We start from the raw sequence: 15,343 nt of genomic DNA, 5'->3' as shown, positions 1-15,343 counted from the left end.
ATAGTATACACTGGAGCACCTGTGTGGCCCCCTAATAAAAATGGTGTTCTGGGGTCCCACACTAGTGCTCCAGTGTCCAGATGTGAAAACAGCTGCTGAGTGTCCTCTCCTTACACACAATCTAGTTTGCATTTCATTCTAGTAACAAAGCCATCTACACAACCCAATTCTTTGAAGCCAAGTATAGGGCGTCAAAATGGTGGCCAAATGCATATGGCCTAAACAATGGTATTTTATCGTCCGAAATAAAAATGTGTGATCCGAACGAATAATGTGCCCATGAACATGAAAGTTGCCATTTTAAACTGTACAACAGTTCCTAAAAGCACATGGAGCAGCACTAACGTAATAAACACAAAAAGAATAGGAGCACAGCACAAATACTTACTTTTTTGCAGCACTCTCTGGATCTTTCTGTACTGCTCATGTTCTCGTAATTTCAGGTCCGACCACCGCTTCCTGAGCTGATCTTTCGATCGTCGTACCCCGAATTTCCGGTGCAGACTTCTGACCACTTTCGCCATTATCTTGGCCTTTCGGACATTGGGGTTGGGGTAAGGCCCATACTTTCCATCATAGTCGGCCTTCTTCAGGATGTCCACCATTTCCAACATCTCCCCAAAGGACATATTTGAGTCCTTTAATCTCCTTCTGGATCGGGACGTTTCAGGCTCCGGCCTTTCCTCCCCCTCCTCCTCTTTGTTACAATTAGCACGATCCTGCTGTCTATCCGCCATGTGCTCTTCCCCCACTGCGCTGAACGAAAAGGGGCAGGGAATAGACTAGAAAGAACGTCAGGGGCGGGCGGAGTTATACGCATGCGCAGTGTGTATAAATCGTAATGCGCGCGTCTTACGTACGATCTGTGAGCGGAGGAAGGAGCATCGGAGACGCCGATCGTGCTAACGAAGGTAGGATCTAAACTTGGGCCTATACTGCTTCGAAATGGAAGCCTATATTGTAACAAGATTAGGGGAGTTTGGCCTGACATTAGGGTTTGTCTTGTGTTGTGTCTTGCAGAGAAAATGGATGGGTTCAATGACCACAATTTCCTACCCCTGTTCATAGACAAGTACAGGGAGCTGCCCTGTCTGTGGCAGGTCAGACACCCCCACTATAATCACAAACAGAAGAGGCAGGCAGCGCTGGAGAAACTGCTGGAGTTGGTGAAGCCGGTGGTCCCCACAGCAACCATCTCTTATTTAAAAGCTAAAATTGGTGGCCTGAGGAGCACATATCTTAGGGAGCGCAAGAAGGTCACAGATTCCCAGAGGTCCGGAGCTGCAGCAGATGACGTTTATGTCCCCAGGCTGTGGTACTACGAGAGACTGCGATTTCTGTCAGACCACACTGAAGTCAGGGAATCCCTCTCTACTCTTCCTTCCACTCTTCCTTCCATCCCAGCTGAGGCTTCTGATGTCCAATCTGGGCCTTCCAGCCAGGAAGAAGTGGAGGAGCCCAGCTGGAGTCAGGTATAACATTCTTCTACAGATTTCTGGACAATAAATAAATGTTTACTAGATGTTATTATTGATCACTAATTGCTGATTAAAAAAAGTGTTTTACATATCAATAGACAGTAGTGGGCACCCAAAATTGGGACAAGAATGCAAAATGCTGGGCTCAGAAGGATAGTCTGTTATATTTGTTAACATTCAATTTGCAGCAGTCAGGAGGTGAAAATTGTGTGTGATTGATGAAAACAATACTAAAACTATGTCCCTTTTTCATACACAGGAAGACCTCAGCCAGGAGGAGGTTGTGGAATGTGGCAGTCAGGAGGAGGCGGGGATTAGTGTCAGCCAAGAGAAGCCTGGGACAAGTCGCAGCCTGACTGAGTCTCAGGTCCCTCCCCTCCGTCTGCCACATAAACGAGCCAGGAAGGCCACTCCCAGTCCTGTGCAGGATTCAGCATACAGGCTGATCCAGGAGGCTTCGGCGTCCCTCAGAGCCTTCCCCAGTCCTGCAGAGGCCTTTGCCTGCATGGCTGCCACCAAATTGCAGGGCATGCAGGAGGACCAACGCAGGATCTCTGAGGACCTGATTTATAAAGTCCTACGTAAGGGGGAGAGTGGGGAACTGACACCCAAGACGGATGTCATTGAGATCGACGATCCTCCTCCTCCTCCTGCTGCCACAACTCCACCACCACAGCCACCGCGTGGAAGGAGGCATGGAAAGAAGACCAGAGAGTGATGGCCCTGGGTTCAGTCTGGTCTGACAGAAGATGCAGTCTCTCGTATGACCACAGCCTGGGGACCCAGATGTCATCTGCTGCTTTCCGGATCTCTGGGACTTCTGGACCAGACTTCCCTCCCTTAGATATGGACTCCTCAGGCCACCAATTTTGCTTTTAAATAATTGATGTCTTCCCTGGGGGTCCAAGGCTTCGCCAATTTCTGCAGTTTCTCCAGCGTTGCCTCCCTCTTTGTTTTTTTATAGTTGTGACCCCTTAATAACATTTTTTAAGGTAAATTCTACTCTCCTGTGTGTGTTTTCATCCAAAAAGGACAGTTTTCGGTGACGATTCAGGTACATTTCTAACATAAAATGTGAAATTAACAAGAGACAACAACACCAAACAATCTCCTACAGATTAAATAGAACAACATATCAGTGGTGTTGTGGGAACTTGTCACAAAAAACACACAAACATTTTCGGGAGTACAAATCAAAATCACCAAAAAAAAAAAAAAGAGAAACACAAAAAAAGATTCTACATTAAAGGCAAAAAAAAAAAGATACAAAAATATGTTGTCAGATGTGAGAAATCAAAATATATTGAGGGAATCCCGATAAATAGTAACGAAATAAGTTTGTGAGAAGTGTGTGTGAATATGAGCAGCAAAACTAAGATATTCTTGTCACATTATAAAGAAGAAGAGAGTGCGCTGTATTAAACCATTTTGAACATTGCAGCGTGACGAAAGTGCTGTAGCCATTGCGAACGCTAAGTTTACCAGAACGAGCTGTCCCGTGTTGGAATTTCTTCTGAGCATGCGTGGCACTTTGTGCGTCGGAACAGGCCACACACGGTCGGAATTGACGCGATCGGATTTTGTTGTCGGAAAATTTTATCTCCTGCTGTCCAACTTTGTGTGTCGGAAAATCCGATGGAAAATGTCCGATGGCGCCCACACACGGTCGGAATTTCCGACAACACGCTCCGATCGGACATTGTCCATCGGAAAATCCGACCGTGTGTGCGGGGCATTAGAGTTCTCATGGGCAGGAAGACAAGACTGCTTGAGATAACATTGCAGGGTGCATAGGACATAGGACAGCACTGGATTTCTGTCACAATATACAGGTATTTTTTTGCATGTATCATATCGATACAATGAGAACACTTGCTATATTTAACAAAATGAAAGGGGACAAATAAATTACATTCATTGTTGGGGTTTATATACTCCTTTTTAGTTTTTTTTTTTTTTTTGTGGTGGTTTTAAATTGTCCAGCTCAAGGTGGGCACTGGAACTGCAGCAATCCAATGCACAACACGTGTGTTACTACAGCGCATGGATGTGAATGGAGCCTAAAAGTATAGACCTACTGGAGTCATTAGCTAGTGCAACATTAGGTATGTTGATCCTCTCATATATGATGGAATGACGGATGGGTGTCATGGTCCCTCTACCTTACCAAAAGGGTATTTTGTTGTCCTCTATTTTTGACATACTGTAGTCAGTGAAGATTGGTACAATTACTTTTCCTGTGATTTCTTATTTCCATGAAATTTGAATTCTGTGGATATGCAGCCTGTACCCAGTGGTGATTTCTGGTATAGAACTTCTAAGAGGATTTTCATGGATGGTGTCTTATTAACATTCACCCACAAATGTACCTGCAATTAGGTGGGTACACCTCGTACATGTTGATCTTTTTGCATCTGATCCATTTTAAACTTGCAAACATTATGAAACTGCACCTAGTTTTCAAGTGAGCCACACTAACTCTGTTTTTTGATGCTTGCTCAGATCAGGTGGACCAAAACAGCAGGAAGTGCATCAGATCGATTCCAAGACTCCAGCGTTTTCAATGAGACCCTTCAGATTACAAATATCCAGAGACACCAGGGAGGCAGATATTATTGCAAAGCAGAAAACGGGCTTGGTTCCCCTGCAATAAAATCTATACGAGTGGATGTATACTGTAAGTAAATAAGAATTCTTTCCTGCTTATACAAAATTATTAATTCACATCGAAAAACAATTCAGCTTGGTGAAATAAGCCAAAAAAGGGGGTTCTCTTGAATACACAAGATTTTTTTTATGGTTTGTCCCATAGTGAAATGCATTGTTATTGCTTGATAAAAGGGTATTATTTTCTGAAAACATTAGCAAGAACCATAAAAAAAAAAAAATTAGTGCTTTCTGAACAGGCATGATTGTGTTTGTGGTGAATACCTGAGTGATTTTCTATATTGCACTGTGACTATAAAAGAAGCCTAAGTTTGTTATTAGCCGAAAGCAAAGTCAAATACCGTATATACTCGAGTATAAGCCAAGTTTTTCAGCACATTTTTTTGTGCTGAAAATGCCCCCCTCGGCTTATACTCGAGTCAAGCACTTTTCTGCATCAGAGAATCACATTTTCCGAACCGACCTCGGGGCCACTTGGTGATAGGAAACCCCAAATTTGGTGTGCAAACCCAGTGGAACTAGCACTACAACATATCCAAAGCTAGGGTTCCTAGCACTAAGTAGCCCCGAGATACGGGGCCTCAAATTCGGTTCGGAAAATGTCATTCTCTGCTGCAGAAAAGTGCTTGACATTTTCCGAACCAAATTTGGGGCCCCGTATCTCGGGGCTACTTAGTGCTAGGAACCCTAGCTTTGGATATGTTGCAATACTAGTTCCACTGGGTTTTCACACCAAATTTGGGGTTCCTAGCACCAAGTGGCCCCGAGATACGAGGCCCCAAATTCGGTCAACTGTGTCCATCTGCAGCAATGTCATTTCGGAAACCTTTGGGTCCAGAGACCCCAAATTTTGGCTGCAGCTAGGGGGCATCTAGGAACCCTTAACTACCGAGTTTGAAGTTCGGGGGACCTATGGCTGCAAATGGGCACAGTGAGGCTGCAAATGGGCATTGTTGACCCTCTTTTCCACTTACAGTAACTGCACATTTCTCACCCTAGGCTTATACTCGAGTCAATAAGTTTTCCCAGTTTTTTGTGGTAAAATTAGGTGCCTCGGCTTATATTCGGGACGGCCTATACTCGAGTATATACGGTAATTTAGAACAAATACATTTTTTTTAATGAATATACTAACTGAACTTTTCAATATGAAACGCAAAAGGGCCAAATGAAAGGTCACAGGCAGAAGAGAAGGATAGCATTGTGAAAACTACTGTATGCACATTTTAGTTCTCTAAAAGGTTGTGCCACATCAGTCCTGTTTGGTTCACAACCCCAAAGTCCCATTTAGTTGACAAAGAATGCAAGTTGAGTTCCTACCAAGTAAATGCAGTTCTGTTCATCAGATCCCACTAGAATGGTTGCCTTTAGAAGACCCTAAATGGAAGTCTTCAGACAAATTGTTATTTTGGTTTTATACAGAGCTAGGAAGGTTTAGAACTGCTATTAAGTTTCTATTGCTTGTTGTGTCCCCATTGGGGACAAAGGGGACAGGGAAAGCAAGGGCACCTGGGCCTACTGCCACCACTCTTTATAGACTTAAGGTGTTCTTATAATGAAAACTTTTATCACAATGAAGTGATGTTCCACTTCCCACCAGCATGTCCTGGGGCTAGGTATTTCACCTCCCACCAGCATGTTCTGTGGTTGTGTGTTCCACTTCCTACAAGCATGCCCAGAGGTTACGTGTTTGACCTCTCACCAGCACATCCTGGGGTTGTGTGTTCCACTTCCCACCAGCATGTCCTAGGGAAGTGGTTCTCAACTCCATGCAAGTTTGGTGTCCATGATTATGCACCATTTTATTAAGAAATGAAATTGTCAAAAAAAGAGAAAAAAAAACATATTTTAGTAGCACTTTATTTCCTGAAGTCTATCAGAGTTTGCCAACAGTTCAACCCCATGATGCTGGAGGAACAGCAAAAAATATAATGAAACTAAAAATGAGCAGCAAGCCCTTGGAGCAATATCTGGTTATTTCTAACCACAAGAGTCGTCTACTAGTACACTTGCTTAATTTAAAGGTAGGTTTCGCTAAAACTTTTTTTTCCTACTCTTCCTTTGAAGTCTTTCATGCTGTGGCACATGAGCCTTTGATAGATAAAAGGGTACATGCAGACTTCTGGGAACTGAAGAAAAATCGCAGGAGACCAGTACATGCTGTCAAATACACCTTACAGTGGACCTAATGAGATCATCACATTCAGTTCAAAAAAAGGAGACTTTATTATCTTAAAATTTCCATCACCCCAAGTGCGTCAGTTCAACGCAACATTGTTACCCTCTGGTGGAGGGTACTCCTCTACATGAAAAGGTTATCCCATATGCTTGATGACTATACTACACTTTTAGTATTTCTGTATCATCCAAGGAGGTCACCAAAGTGAACTACTGTAATAGCATCCATAACATAAGATTACAAAGGGAAGTTTCAAACGATGTTTCCATTTTATGGCAGCTGAACATTTAAACAAAGCATTATAGATTCAGCAAGATAAATAGTGCAGTTTGGAAAGTCCATTTCATCCAAACTCAAGGCAACTAAATTTCATGCTCCCCCAGTTTTTTCCTCCACCCCACTTGGAACACTCTTGATTTTACTTTCATAGCTTTTTTCCATGGGTCTTCGGTCCAGTCATGTGATGCCCCATGTCATCTTCTGCGATGGTGGGCCTAAATGCTGCAGAGAATAGTGCCATATGATAATTTTCCTCAAACCTTTTCAGCATTTGCAAGTTTACATTCTCCTATTACGGGAGTATCGCAAGGTTTCATGTGGAATTAGATGTGTTTAGACACTGGGCAGGCAGCTCATGCTTACTGAAGGCTCTCCAAGAACAATTTGGATTATAACCAGAGAGAAGAAAAGTAAAGCGCACTACACATATTCCATTAAAGTGGATGATACATTCCGAATATAGAGCCAACGTGCTTCAGGGGCCAGAACAATCTGCCCTTCATCAAGGTATTTATTGAAAATAGGCATACTCCAGGAGATGGTTATAGCTTTTTTTTTTTTTTTTTTTTTTTTTAAATCTTAACAATTGCTGTGAAATTTTTTGTACTAAACATTTGATGGGTTGTAAAGATATGGCTTAAGAAGACAAGGTCCTTATTTAAAAACACCCTTTTTTTGTAATAGATAAAAGGAACGGGATTTATTCCAGGATTGCTGTGTGGCCAAGCATGAATTTTAAAAAGTTTTCATTAAGTTCAATCAACTTCTTTCCCCCGAAACGTGCAGCCTCTGAACCCTTAGACGTGGTGGCTGCATGTATTTTCTTTAGGCTTTATTTCCACTATTTGCAGTTGGTGATCTGGCCAAAAAACACACAGTCTTATCCCCTTTCACACTTATACGACTTCAAAGTCGTGCGATTTTACCGCGATTTCACGGCCACGATTTTACCGCAATTTGGGAGCAGTACTACTTTGTACGACTTTGCCACATTTTTGGCATTAACAAATGAAAACATACAGTAGTTGGTATAACTCATAAGGGGGAACTCCACGCCAAGTTTTAAATAAAAAAACCGGCGTGGGTTCCCCCCCCAGGGGCATACCAGGCCCTTAGGTCTGGTATGGATTGTAAGGGGAACCCCTACGCCGAAAAATCGGCGTGGGGGTCCCCCCACAATCCATACCAGATCCTTATCCGAGCATGCAGCCCGGCCGGTCAGGAATGGGGGTGGGGACGAGCGAGCGCCCCCCCCCCCCCTCCTGGACCGTACCAGGCCGCATGTCCTCTACATGGGGGGATGGGTGCTTTGGGGGCGCCCTGCGGGCCCCCCCACCCCAAAGCACCTTGTCCCCATGTTGATGAGGACAAGGGCCTCTTCCTGACAACCCTGGCCGTTGGTTGTCGGGGTCTGCGGGCGGGGGGCTTATCGGAATCCGGGAGCCCCCTTTAATAAGGGAACCCCCAGATCCCGGCCCCCCACCCTATGTAAATGAGTATGGGGTACATCGTACCCCTACCCATTCACCTAGGGAAAAAAGTGTCAATAAAAAACACAGTACACAGGTTTTTAAAGTAATTTATTAGGCAGCTTCGGGGTCTTCTTCCGACTTCGGGGGTCCTCTTCCGACTTCGGGGGTCTCTCCGGCGTCTTCTCCCAGTGTCCGCATCTTCTGCCGGCTCCACTGCTATCTTCTGCCGCTCTTTTGCCAGCGGTGGCCCGGACTTCTGGATCGTCTTCTTCCCTCTTCTCTTCCAGAGATATTGACAAGACGCTCTCTCCAGCTGCAATGGTCTCTGAGCTCTCCGCAATGGACTTATATAGGCGGTGACCCCGCCCCCTTATGCCGTCACAGTCCCTGGGCATGCTGGGACTGTGATGTTTTAGGGGGCGTGGTCACCGGGTGATGACCACGCCCCCTTATGACGGCACAGTCCCAGCATGCCCCGCAACAGTGACCTCATAAGGGGGCGGGGTCACCGCCTATATAAGTCCATTGCGGAGAGCTCAGAGACCATTGCAGCTGGAGAGAGCGTCATGTCAACATTGGAAGAAAAGAAGAAGGCAGAAGGCAGAAGTCCAGGCCACCGCTAGCAATTGAGCTGCAGAAGATAGCGGAGGAGCCGGCAGAAGATCAGGACACTGGGAGGAGACGCCGGAGAGACCCCCTGAAGTCGGAAGAGGACCCCCGAAGTCGGAAGAAGACCCCTGAAGTCAGAAGAGGACCCCCGAAGTCGGAAGAAGACCCCGGAGCTGCCTAATAAACTACTTTAAAAACCTGTGTAGTGTGTTTTTTATTGACACTTTTTTCCCTAGGTGAATGGGTAGAGGTACGATGTACCCCATACTCATTCACATAGGGTGGGGGGCCAGGATCTGGGGGCCCCCTTATTAAAGGGGGCTCTCGGATTCTGATAAGCCCTCTGCCCGTAGACCCCGACAACCAACGGCCAGGGTTGTCGGGAAGAGGCCCTTGTCCTCATCAACATGGGGACAAGGTGCTTTGGGGTGGGGGGGCCCCGCAGGGTGCCCCCCATGCCCCAAAGCACCCACCCCCCATGTTGAGGGCATGCGGCCTGGTATGGTCCAGGAGGGGGGGCGCTCGCTCGTCCCCACCCCCATTCCTGACCGGCCGGGCTACGTGCTCGGATAAGGGTCTGGTATGGATTTTGGGGGGACCCCACGCCGATTTTTCGGCGTAGGGGGTTCCCCTTAAGATCCATACCAGACCTAAGGGCCTGGTATGCCCCTGAGGGGGAACCCATGCCGGTTTTTTCATTTAAAACTTGGCGCAGCGTTCCCCCTTAGGATTCATACCAGACAGCTGTCAGCACTGCCTGTCGCTCATCGCGAAAGGAAAAAAAAGTTTTCCTTTCCCGATCAGCGAGCCAGGCTTGTGTTTACAAAGTCGTACTGAAATCGTGTCTATATTATTCAGGTACGATTTGCATGCTACTTGAGGGTTTAACATTGAGGTCTATGGAGTACAACTCGCATAGAAGTTGGACCAAAGTAGTGCAGGGACTACTTTCAAGTCGGCACGACTTAAAAGTTGTGCCAATATGAATGGTAGTCATTGAAAATCATGGAGAATGACTTGTCATACAATTTTGCAGTACAAAATCATGGGACAAGTCGTATAAGTGTGAAAGGGGCCTAAGCCTGTCTCCATTCTACTAGAGCAGCAACATGGACACCTTTGGACAGGAGAATTGTCAATATAGGGAGTGGGCAGTGTTGGAGACTGGCAGATTACGATGAACTTGACTAACAAATTAAAGCTGAACTCCAGCTAACACTTTTTAAGCAGTTACAATAAACAGTTTTTTTATTCTCTTTCTGGATTAAAAGTTTCACTCAAATGAATAAAAGTTGAGTATTGTAAGCCATACTCACCTTCACTCCAGTGCTATGGTGCCTTGTCTTGGTATTAGCAACTTTTAATCCCCTGCCAGAATAAATCCTCGTACACACGGGCCGAATGTTGGACGGCATTGGCCGGTTAAGTAGATACCGGCTGACATTTGGCCCGTGTTTACTGCAGCCAGTCCGATAGAAGCTGGCTGAACGGGGCATGACCAAAGGGGCATGGCTGAAAAAGGTCTGCCAATCGGCTTCAGCGCTCTCAGCCAATGGATGAGGCGAGGAGGCCGTACCCCCTGTCAGAACACAGTAGTACAGCAGGGGAGATCGATGTACTAACATCAGATAGTTAGTACAGCATCTCCTTCTGAGCTGGCGTTTTTTTTTTGCTGAGTTGAACGGAAAAAAAACTAGTAGTGTGTACGAGGCTTTAGAGAAGTAGGGTCAGTGCTATGAGCCTATTAAGCTTTGTTCTAGAGAACAATTACTGTAAAAATGAAGATGGGAAGAGAGAACAAGGAGCAACATTACATTTTTAATATGGTGTTGCTTTTCATTGATCGCTTACCAGTTTTCTTTTATCTGCACTGGGGATTGGTGATCTGGCTATCCGGCAGGGTTTACTGGATCACAAAACTGGTCACGCAGAATTACAAATCCCACATACACTATATAACCAAAAGTATTGGGATGCCTGCTTTTACACGCACATGAACTTTAATGGAATCCCAGTCTTAGTCCGCAGGGTTCAATATTGCATTGGCCCACCCTCTGCGCTATAACAGCTTCAACTCTTCTGGGAAGGCTGTCCACAAGGTTTAGGAGTGTGTCTATGGGAAGGCTTGACCATTCTTCCAGAAACGCATTTGTGAGGTCAGGCACTGATGTTGGACGAGAAGGCCTGGCTCGCAGTCGCAGCTCTAATTCATCCCAAAGGTGTTCTATCGGGTTGAGGTCAGGACTCTCTGCAGGCCAGTCAAGTTCCTCCACCCCAAACTCGCTCATCCTTGTCTTTATAGACCTTGCTTTGTGCACTGGTCCAAATCATTTGGTGGAGGGGGGATTATGGTGCGGGGTTGTTTTTCAGGGGTTGTCTCGGCCCCTTAGTTCCAGTGAAGGGAACTCTTAAGGCGTCAGAATACCAAGACATTTTGGACAATTTCATGCTCCCAACTTTGTGGGAACAGTTTGGGGATGGCCCCTTCCTGTTCCAACATGACTGCACACCAGTGCACAAAGCAAGGTCCAGAAAGACATGGGTGAGCAAATTTGGGGTGGAGGAACTTGACTGACCTGCCTAGAGTCCTGACCTCAACCCGATAGAACACCTTTGGGATGAATTAGAGCGGAGACTGCGAGCCAGGCCTTCTCAACCAACATCAGTGCCTGACCTCACAAATGCGCTTCTGGAAGAATGGTCAAACATTCCCATAGACACACTCCTAAACCTTGTGGACAGCCTTCCCAGAAGAGTTGAAGCTGTTATAGCTGCAAAGGGTGGGCCAACTCAATATTGAACCCTACGGACTAAGACTGGGGTGCCATTAAAGTTTATGTGCGTGTAAAGGCAGGTGTCCTAATACTTTTGTGTTTTATTTACAATATGTATTTACTTGCCTTGGCTTTCAAAATGCAAAGAAGCGCAACTATATTACTAAAGTATAGAACCCCAAGTCTGCCTAAAAAAAACATCTTATTTACTTCCCATGTAAACAAGCCTGCCAATCACCCTGCCAGTTAACACACAGAGAACACAATTTTCCCATCCTAAAAGAGAGAGAGTCTCTTTGGTTAGTCCTCCTTAGAAGTGACATGACTGTAGTTAATGAGTGACAAGCACCTCAACTTGCTAAGGCAAATAAATAATGTGCTTCAGCTTCAAATCTAGAATGTCAGGCTGTAGATTGCTTTTGTAAGGTTTCGCTTCCCTGCCAATTCACATCATTCGTCTCATGTATATTATTCCGCAGAATCTAGAAATGGCTAAATTTGCTCAGTAAACAGTTTTTTTGAAGACTTGTTTTTCATGGAGGTCGCTGATCTGTTGCCATAGATAGAGGCAAAAAAAAAATATATGGAGCTTGCATTCTTAGGCTAGAAAACATATACAAGTTTACTCTACATTTCCCTTTAGCAACCAGCGAGCATGAGATGTTGCTTGTACCAAGTTAGTCAAGCCAGCGGTTTGTGGAAGTTTTTATTGCTGGATATTATTTGTTTGCATTCTTTCTATAACTCCTAAAGACCCCATGCTTTTTTACTATCATCATATGCAGTGGAAAATTATTTTAAAACTTCTAATTTATTACAAAATAAATAAATAAAATCATTCAAAAACATGTGACGGAATACATGATAAATACAGTGTATAACCCTTCAGCAGCTGGAAATGTTCTTATCCCACTGGACAAGTGAACATAGGATAACAAAATACCAGTTCCAAAAAAACTCCCTCACTCTTTAATGCTCTCCAAACATCAGATATGGTGATATTAAAATTGTGCTCTCAATCAATAAAATTTAAAATATATACAACAAAAATCAGTGATTTAAAAAAAACTATTTTGCATGAACACACATATCCCCAAAACCTCAGTTTTCGTGAAATCAGACCTGTGAGATGTTCAAAATTACAATTCAACTGTATCCACAGCCGAGTGATGTTATCATCTTCCCCTCTATATTCACCACTGGGCAGCAAAAAATCATTTAGATCGACTCCCCTAACAAGTATATGACCCCTTGATGTTAAATCATTTGTTACCCCCAACATTTCATATTCCGGATATGAGCCTGCTGTGCCGCGTACTTGCATGAAAAAGCATCCTGTTCTCTTTGTATTGCTTTGTAATGCTTATGTGAAATCTCTGGTGTTCCTGTCAGTCTCTCTGCTTTCCCATTAAAAACTGACCACACTAAGCAGAAGAGCACATCTCGGTCAGTTCTGTAGCTATGCTGGGAACTCTCCTCCAATGATCAGACTTGTCTTGACACGCCCCTCCTGCACAGCCATTCACTGGGAAGCTTGATGTGCTGCTGCTTCTCCTCCCCCCAGCTCCTATACAGCTGAGAACAGAGGGAATGTGGTCACTTATAAAAAGAGGAAAAAAAATGTGTATATATATATATATATATATATATATATATATATATATACCGTATTTATCGGCGTATAACACGCACCCCAAGTTTAGGAGGGAATTTTAAGGTAAAAAAGTTTTAGGAGGGAAGTTTAAGGAAAAAAACTTACATTTAAATGCCCATCAATGCAGCCTCATCAGTGTCCATCTGTAGCCAGTATCAGTGTAGCATTGTCCCTGTGTCATTTGAAAACTTGTAGGTACACTGCCGTTTAAAAATGGCGCCGTCGTTCTCGGCGGCTCTCGGACGCAATCGGCCGTTCTCGGCGGCTTTCGGGCGCACGCGGCCGTTCTCGGCCGAGAATGGCCAAAAGGCTCACAATCGGTGGGGGATCGGCGTATAACACACACCCACAATTTTCCCCTGATTTTAAGGGGGAAAAAAGTGTGTGTTATACACCGACAAATACGGTATATATATATATACAGTGCTGTGAAAAAGTATTTGCCCCCTTTCTGATTTTTTTTTTTTTTTTGCATATTTCTCACACTTAAATGATTCAGATCATCAAACTAATTTTAATATTACACAAAGATAACCCGAGTAAATCCAAGATGCAGTTTTTAAATTATTATTTCAATTTTTAAGGGAAAAAAGCTGTTCAAACCTATGTGAAAAAGTAATTTCCCTCTCCCATGCTGAATCGTAAATAAACTGTGATTAACCACAATTTTTTGGAAAGCTGAGTTACATTTCACTTGCCACACCCAGGCCTGATTACTGCCAGACCTGTTGAATCAAGGAATCACAGAAATAGAATCTATCTGACAAAGTGAAGCACGCTAACAGATCTCAAAAAGCCAAAACATCATGACACAATCTAAAAAAATTCATAAACAGATTAGAAACAAAGTACTGTATATGTATCGGTCTAGGAAGGGTTTCAAAGCCATTTCTAAGGTCTTTGGAACTCCAGTGCACCACGGGGAGGGCCATTATCCATAAATGGAGATAACTTGGAACAGTGGTGTGACAGGCCTGCAAAAATTACTCCAAGATCATGACAACTCCTCATCCAGAAGGTCATAAAAGAATCCAGAACAACATCTAAAGAACTGCAGGCCTCATTTTCCCCGGGTAAGATCAGTGTTCATGATTCAACAATAAGAAAGAGACTTATCCAATAAATGGCATCCATGGGAGAGTTCTAAGACCAAAGCCACTGCTGACCAAAAAGAACACAAAGGCTCATCTCACATTTACCAAAAAATCTTGATTATCCCCAAGACTTTTAGGCAAATATTCTGTGGACTGATGAGATAAAAATGTAACTTTTTTGGAAGGTGTGCATCCCGTTACATCTGGCATAAAACTAATACAGCATTTCATAACAAGAACATCATACCAACAGTCAGACATGGTGGTGGTAGAGTGATGGACTGGGGCTGCTTTGTAGCTTCAGGACTTGGACGACTTACCATAATTGATGGAACCATAAATTCTGAGCTCTACCAGAAAATTCTAAAGGAGAATGTCGGCCATCAGTTTGTCACTTCAAGCTCAAGTGCACTTGGGTTATGCAGCAGGACAATTTATTTAAAAACTGTATTTTGTATTTACTCGGGTTATCTTTGTGTAATAATAATAAAATGTGCATGGGGCCTTACATCTTTGTTCTTACCAGAGTCTCCCCATACATCTGTCCCCGTCAGTGCCCTCCAACCATTTATGTCCCCATCAGAGTTTCCATGCACATTTGTTTCCCCATCATCCATCAGAACATTCACATATGTGTTCCCATCAGAGCCTCCCCCCACACATTTGTGTCCGCATCAGAGCCTCCCCGCTTATTTGTCCCCCCCACTCAAAGCCCCCTGCACTTTTGTGTCCCTCACAGAGACCCCCACTTATGTGTGTCCCCCTCTTAGACCCCCACATACATTTGTGTTCCCATCACAGCCCCCTCAAGCACATTAATGCCTCCCCCAGAGCCCCCATGCACATTAATGCCTCCCCTAGAGTTTCCAATGCATCTTTGTGTCCCCATCTCAGCCCCCCTCACACACACACAATGATGTCCCCTCAGAGCCTTCCTACACACATTTATGAGTCCCCCTCAGGGCTCCTCCATGCACATTTGTGTCCCCCTCAGAGCCTTCCTACACACATTTATGCGTCCCCCTCAGGGCTCCTCCATGCACATTTGTGTCCCCCCTCAGAGCTCCCCCTTGCACATGTGTCCTCATCAGAAAAACGCCCTCCACCTGGCACATTTGTTTTCTCATCAATCTCCCC

At 44.5% G+C, this 15,343-nt stretch overlaps 1 protein-coding gene across 2 annotated transcripts in view; it reads left to right on the top strand.

Annotated features, from left to right (window-relative positions):
* Nucleotides 1–15,343, top strand: part of MDGA2 (MAM domain containing glycosylphosphatidylinositol anchor 2) — a 1,144,403-nt gene that overhangs the window by 587,238 nt on the left and 541,822 nt on the right. For both annotated transcript variants that reach the window (XM_073609471.1, XM_073609469.1), the window contains exon 3: nucleotides 3,981–4,155. In XM_073609471.1, coding sequence (XP_073465572.1) covers nucleotides 3,981–4,155 — 175 coding nt within the window. The remainder of the gene's footprint in view (nucleotides 1–3,980; nucleotides 4,156–15,343) is intronic.

Source organism: Aquarana catesbeiana, linkage group LG13, assembly GCF_042186555.1.
Source record: "Aquarana catesbeiana isolate 2022-GZ linkage group LG13, ASM4218655v1, whole genome shotgun sequence".
NCBI lineage: Eukaryota > Metazoa > Chordata > Amphibia > Anura > Ranidae > Aquarana > Aquarana catesbeiana.
The sequence above is the reverse complement of the archived record's forward strand: the minus strand, read 5'-3'. Positions and strand labels throughout refer to the sequence as shown.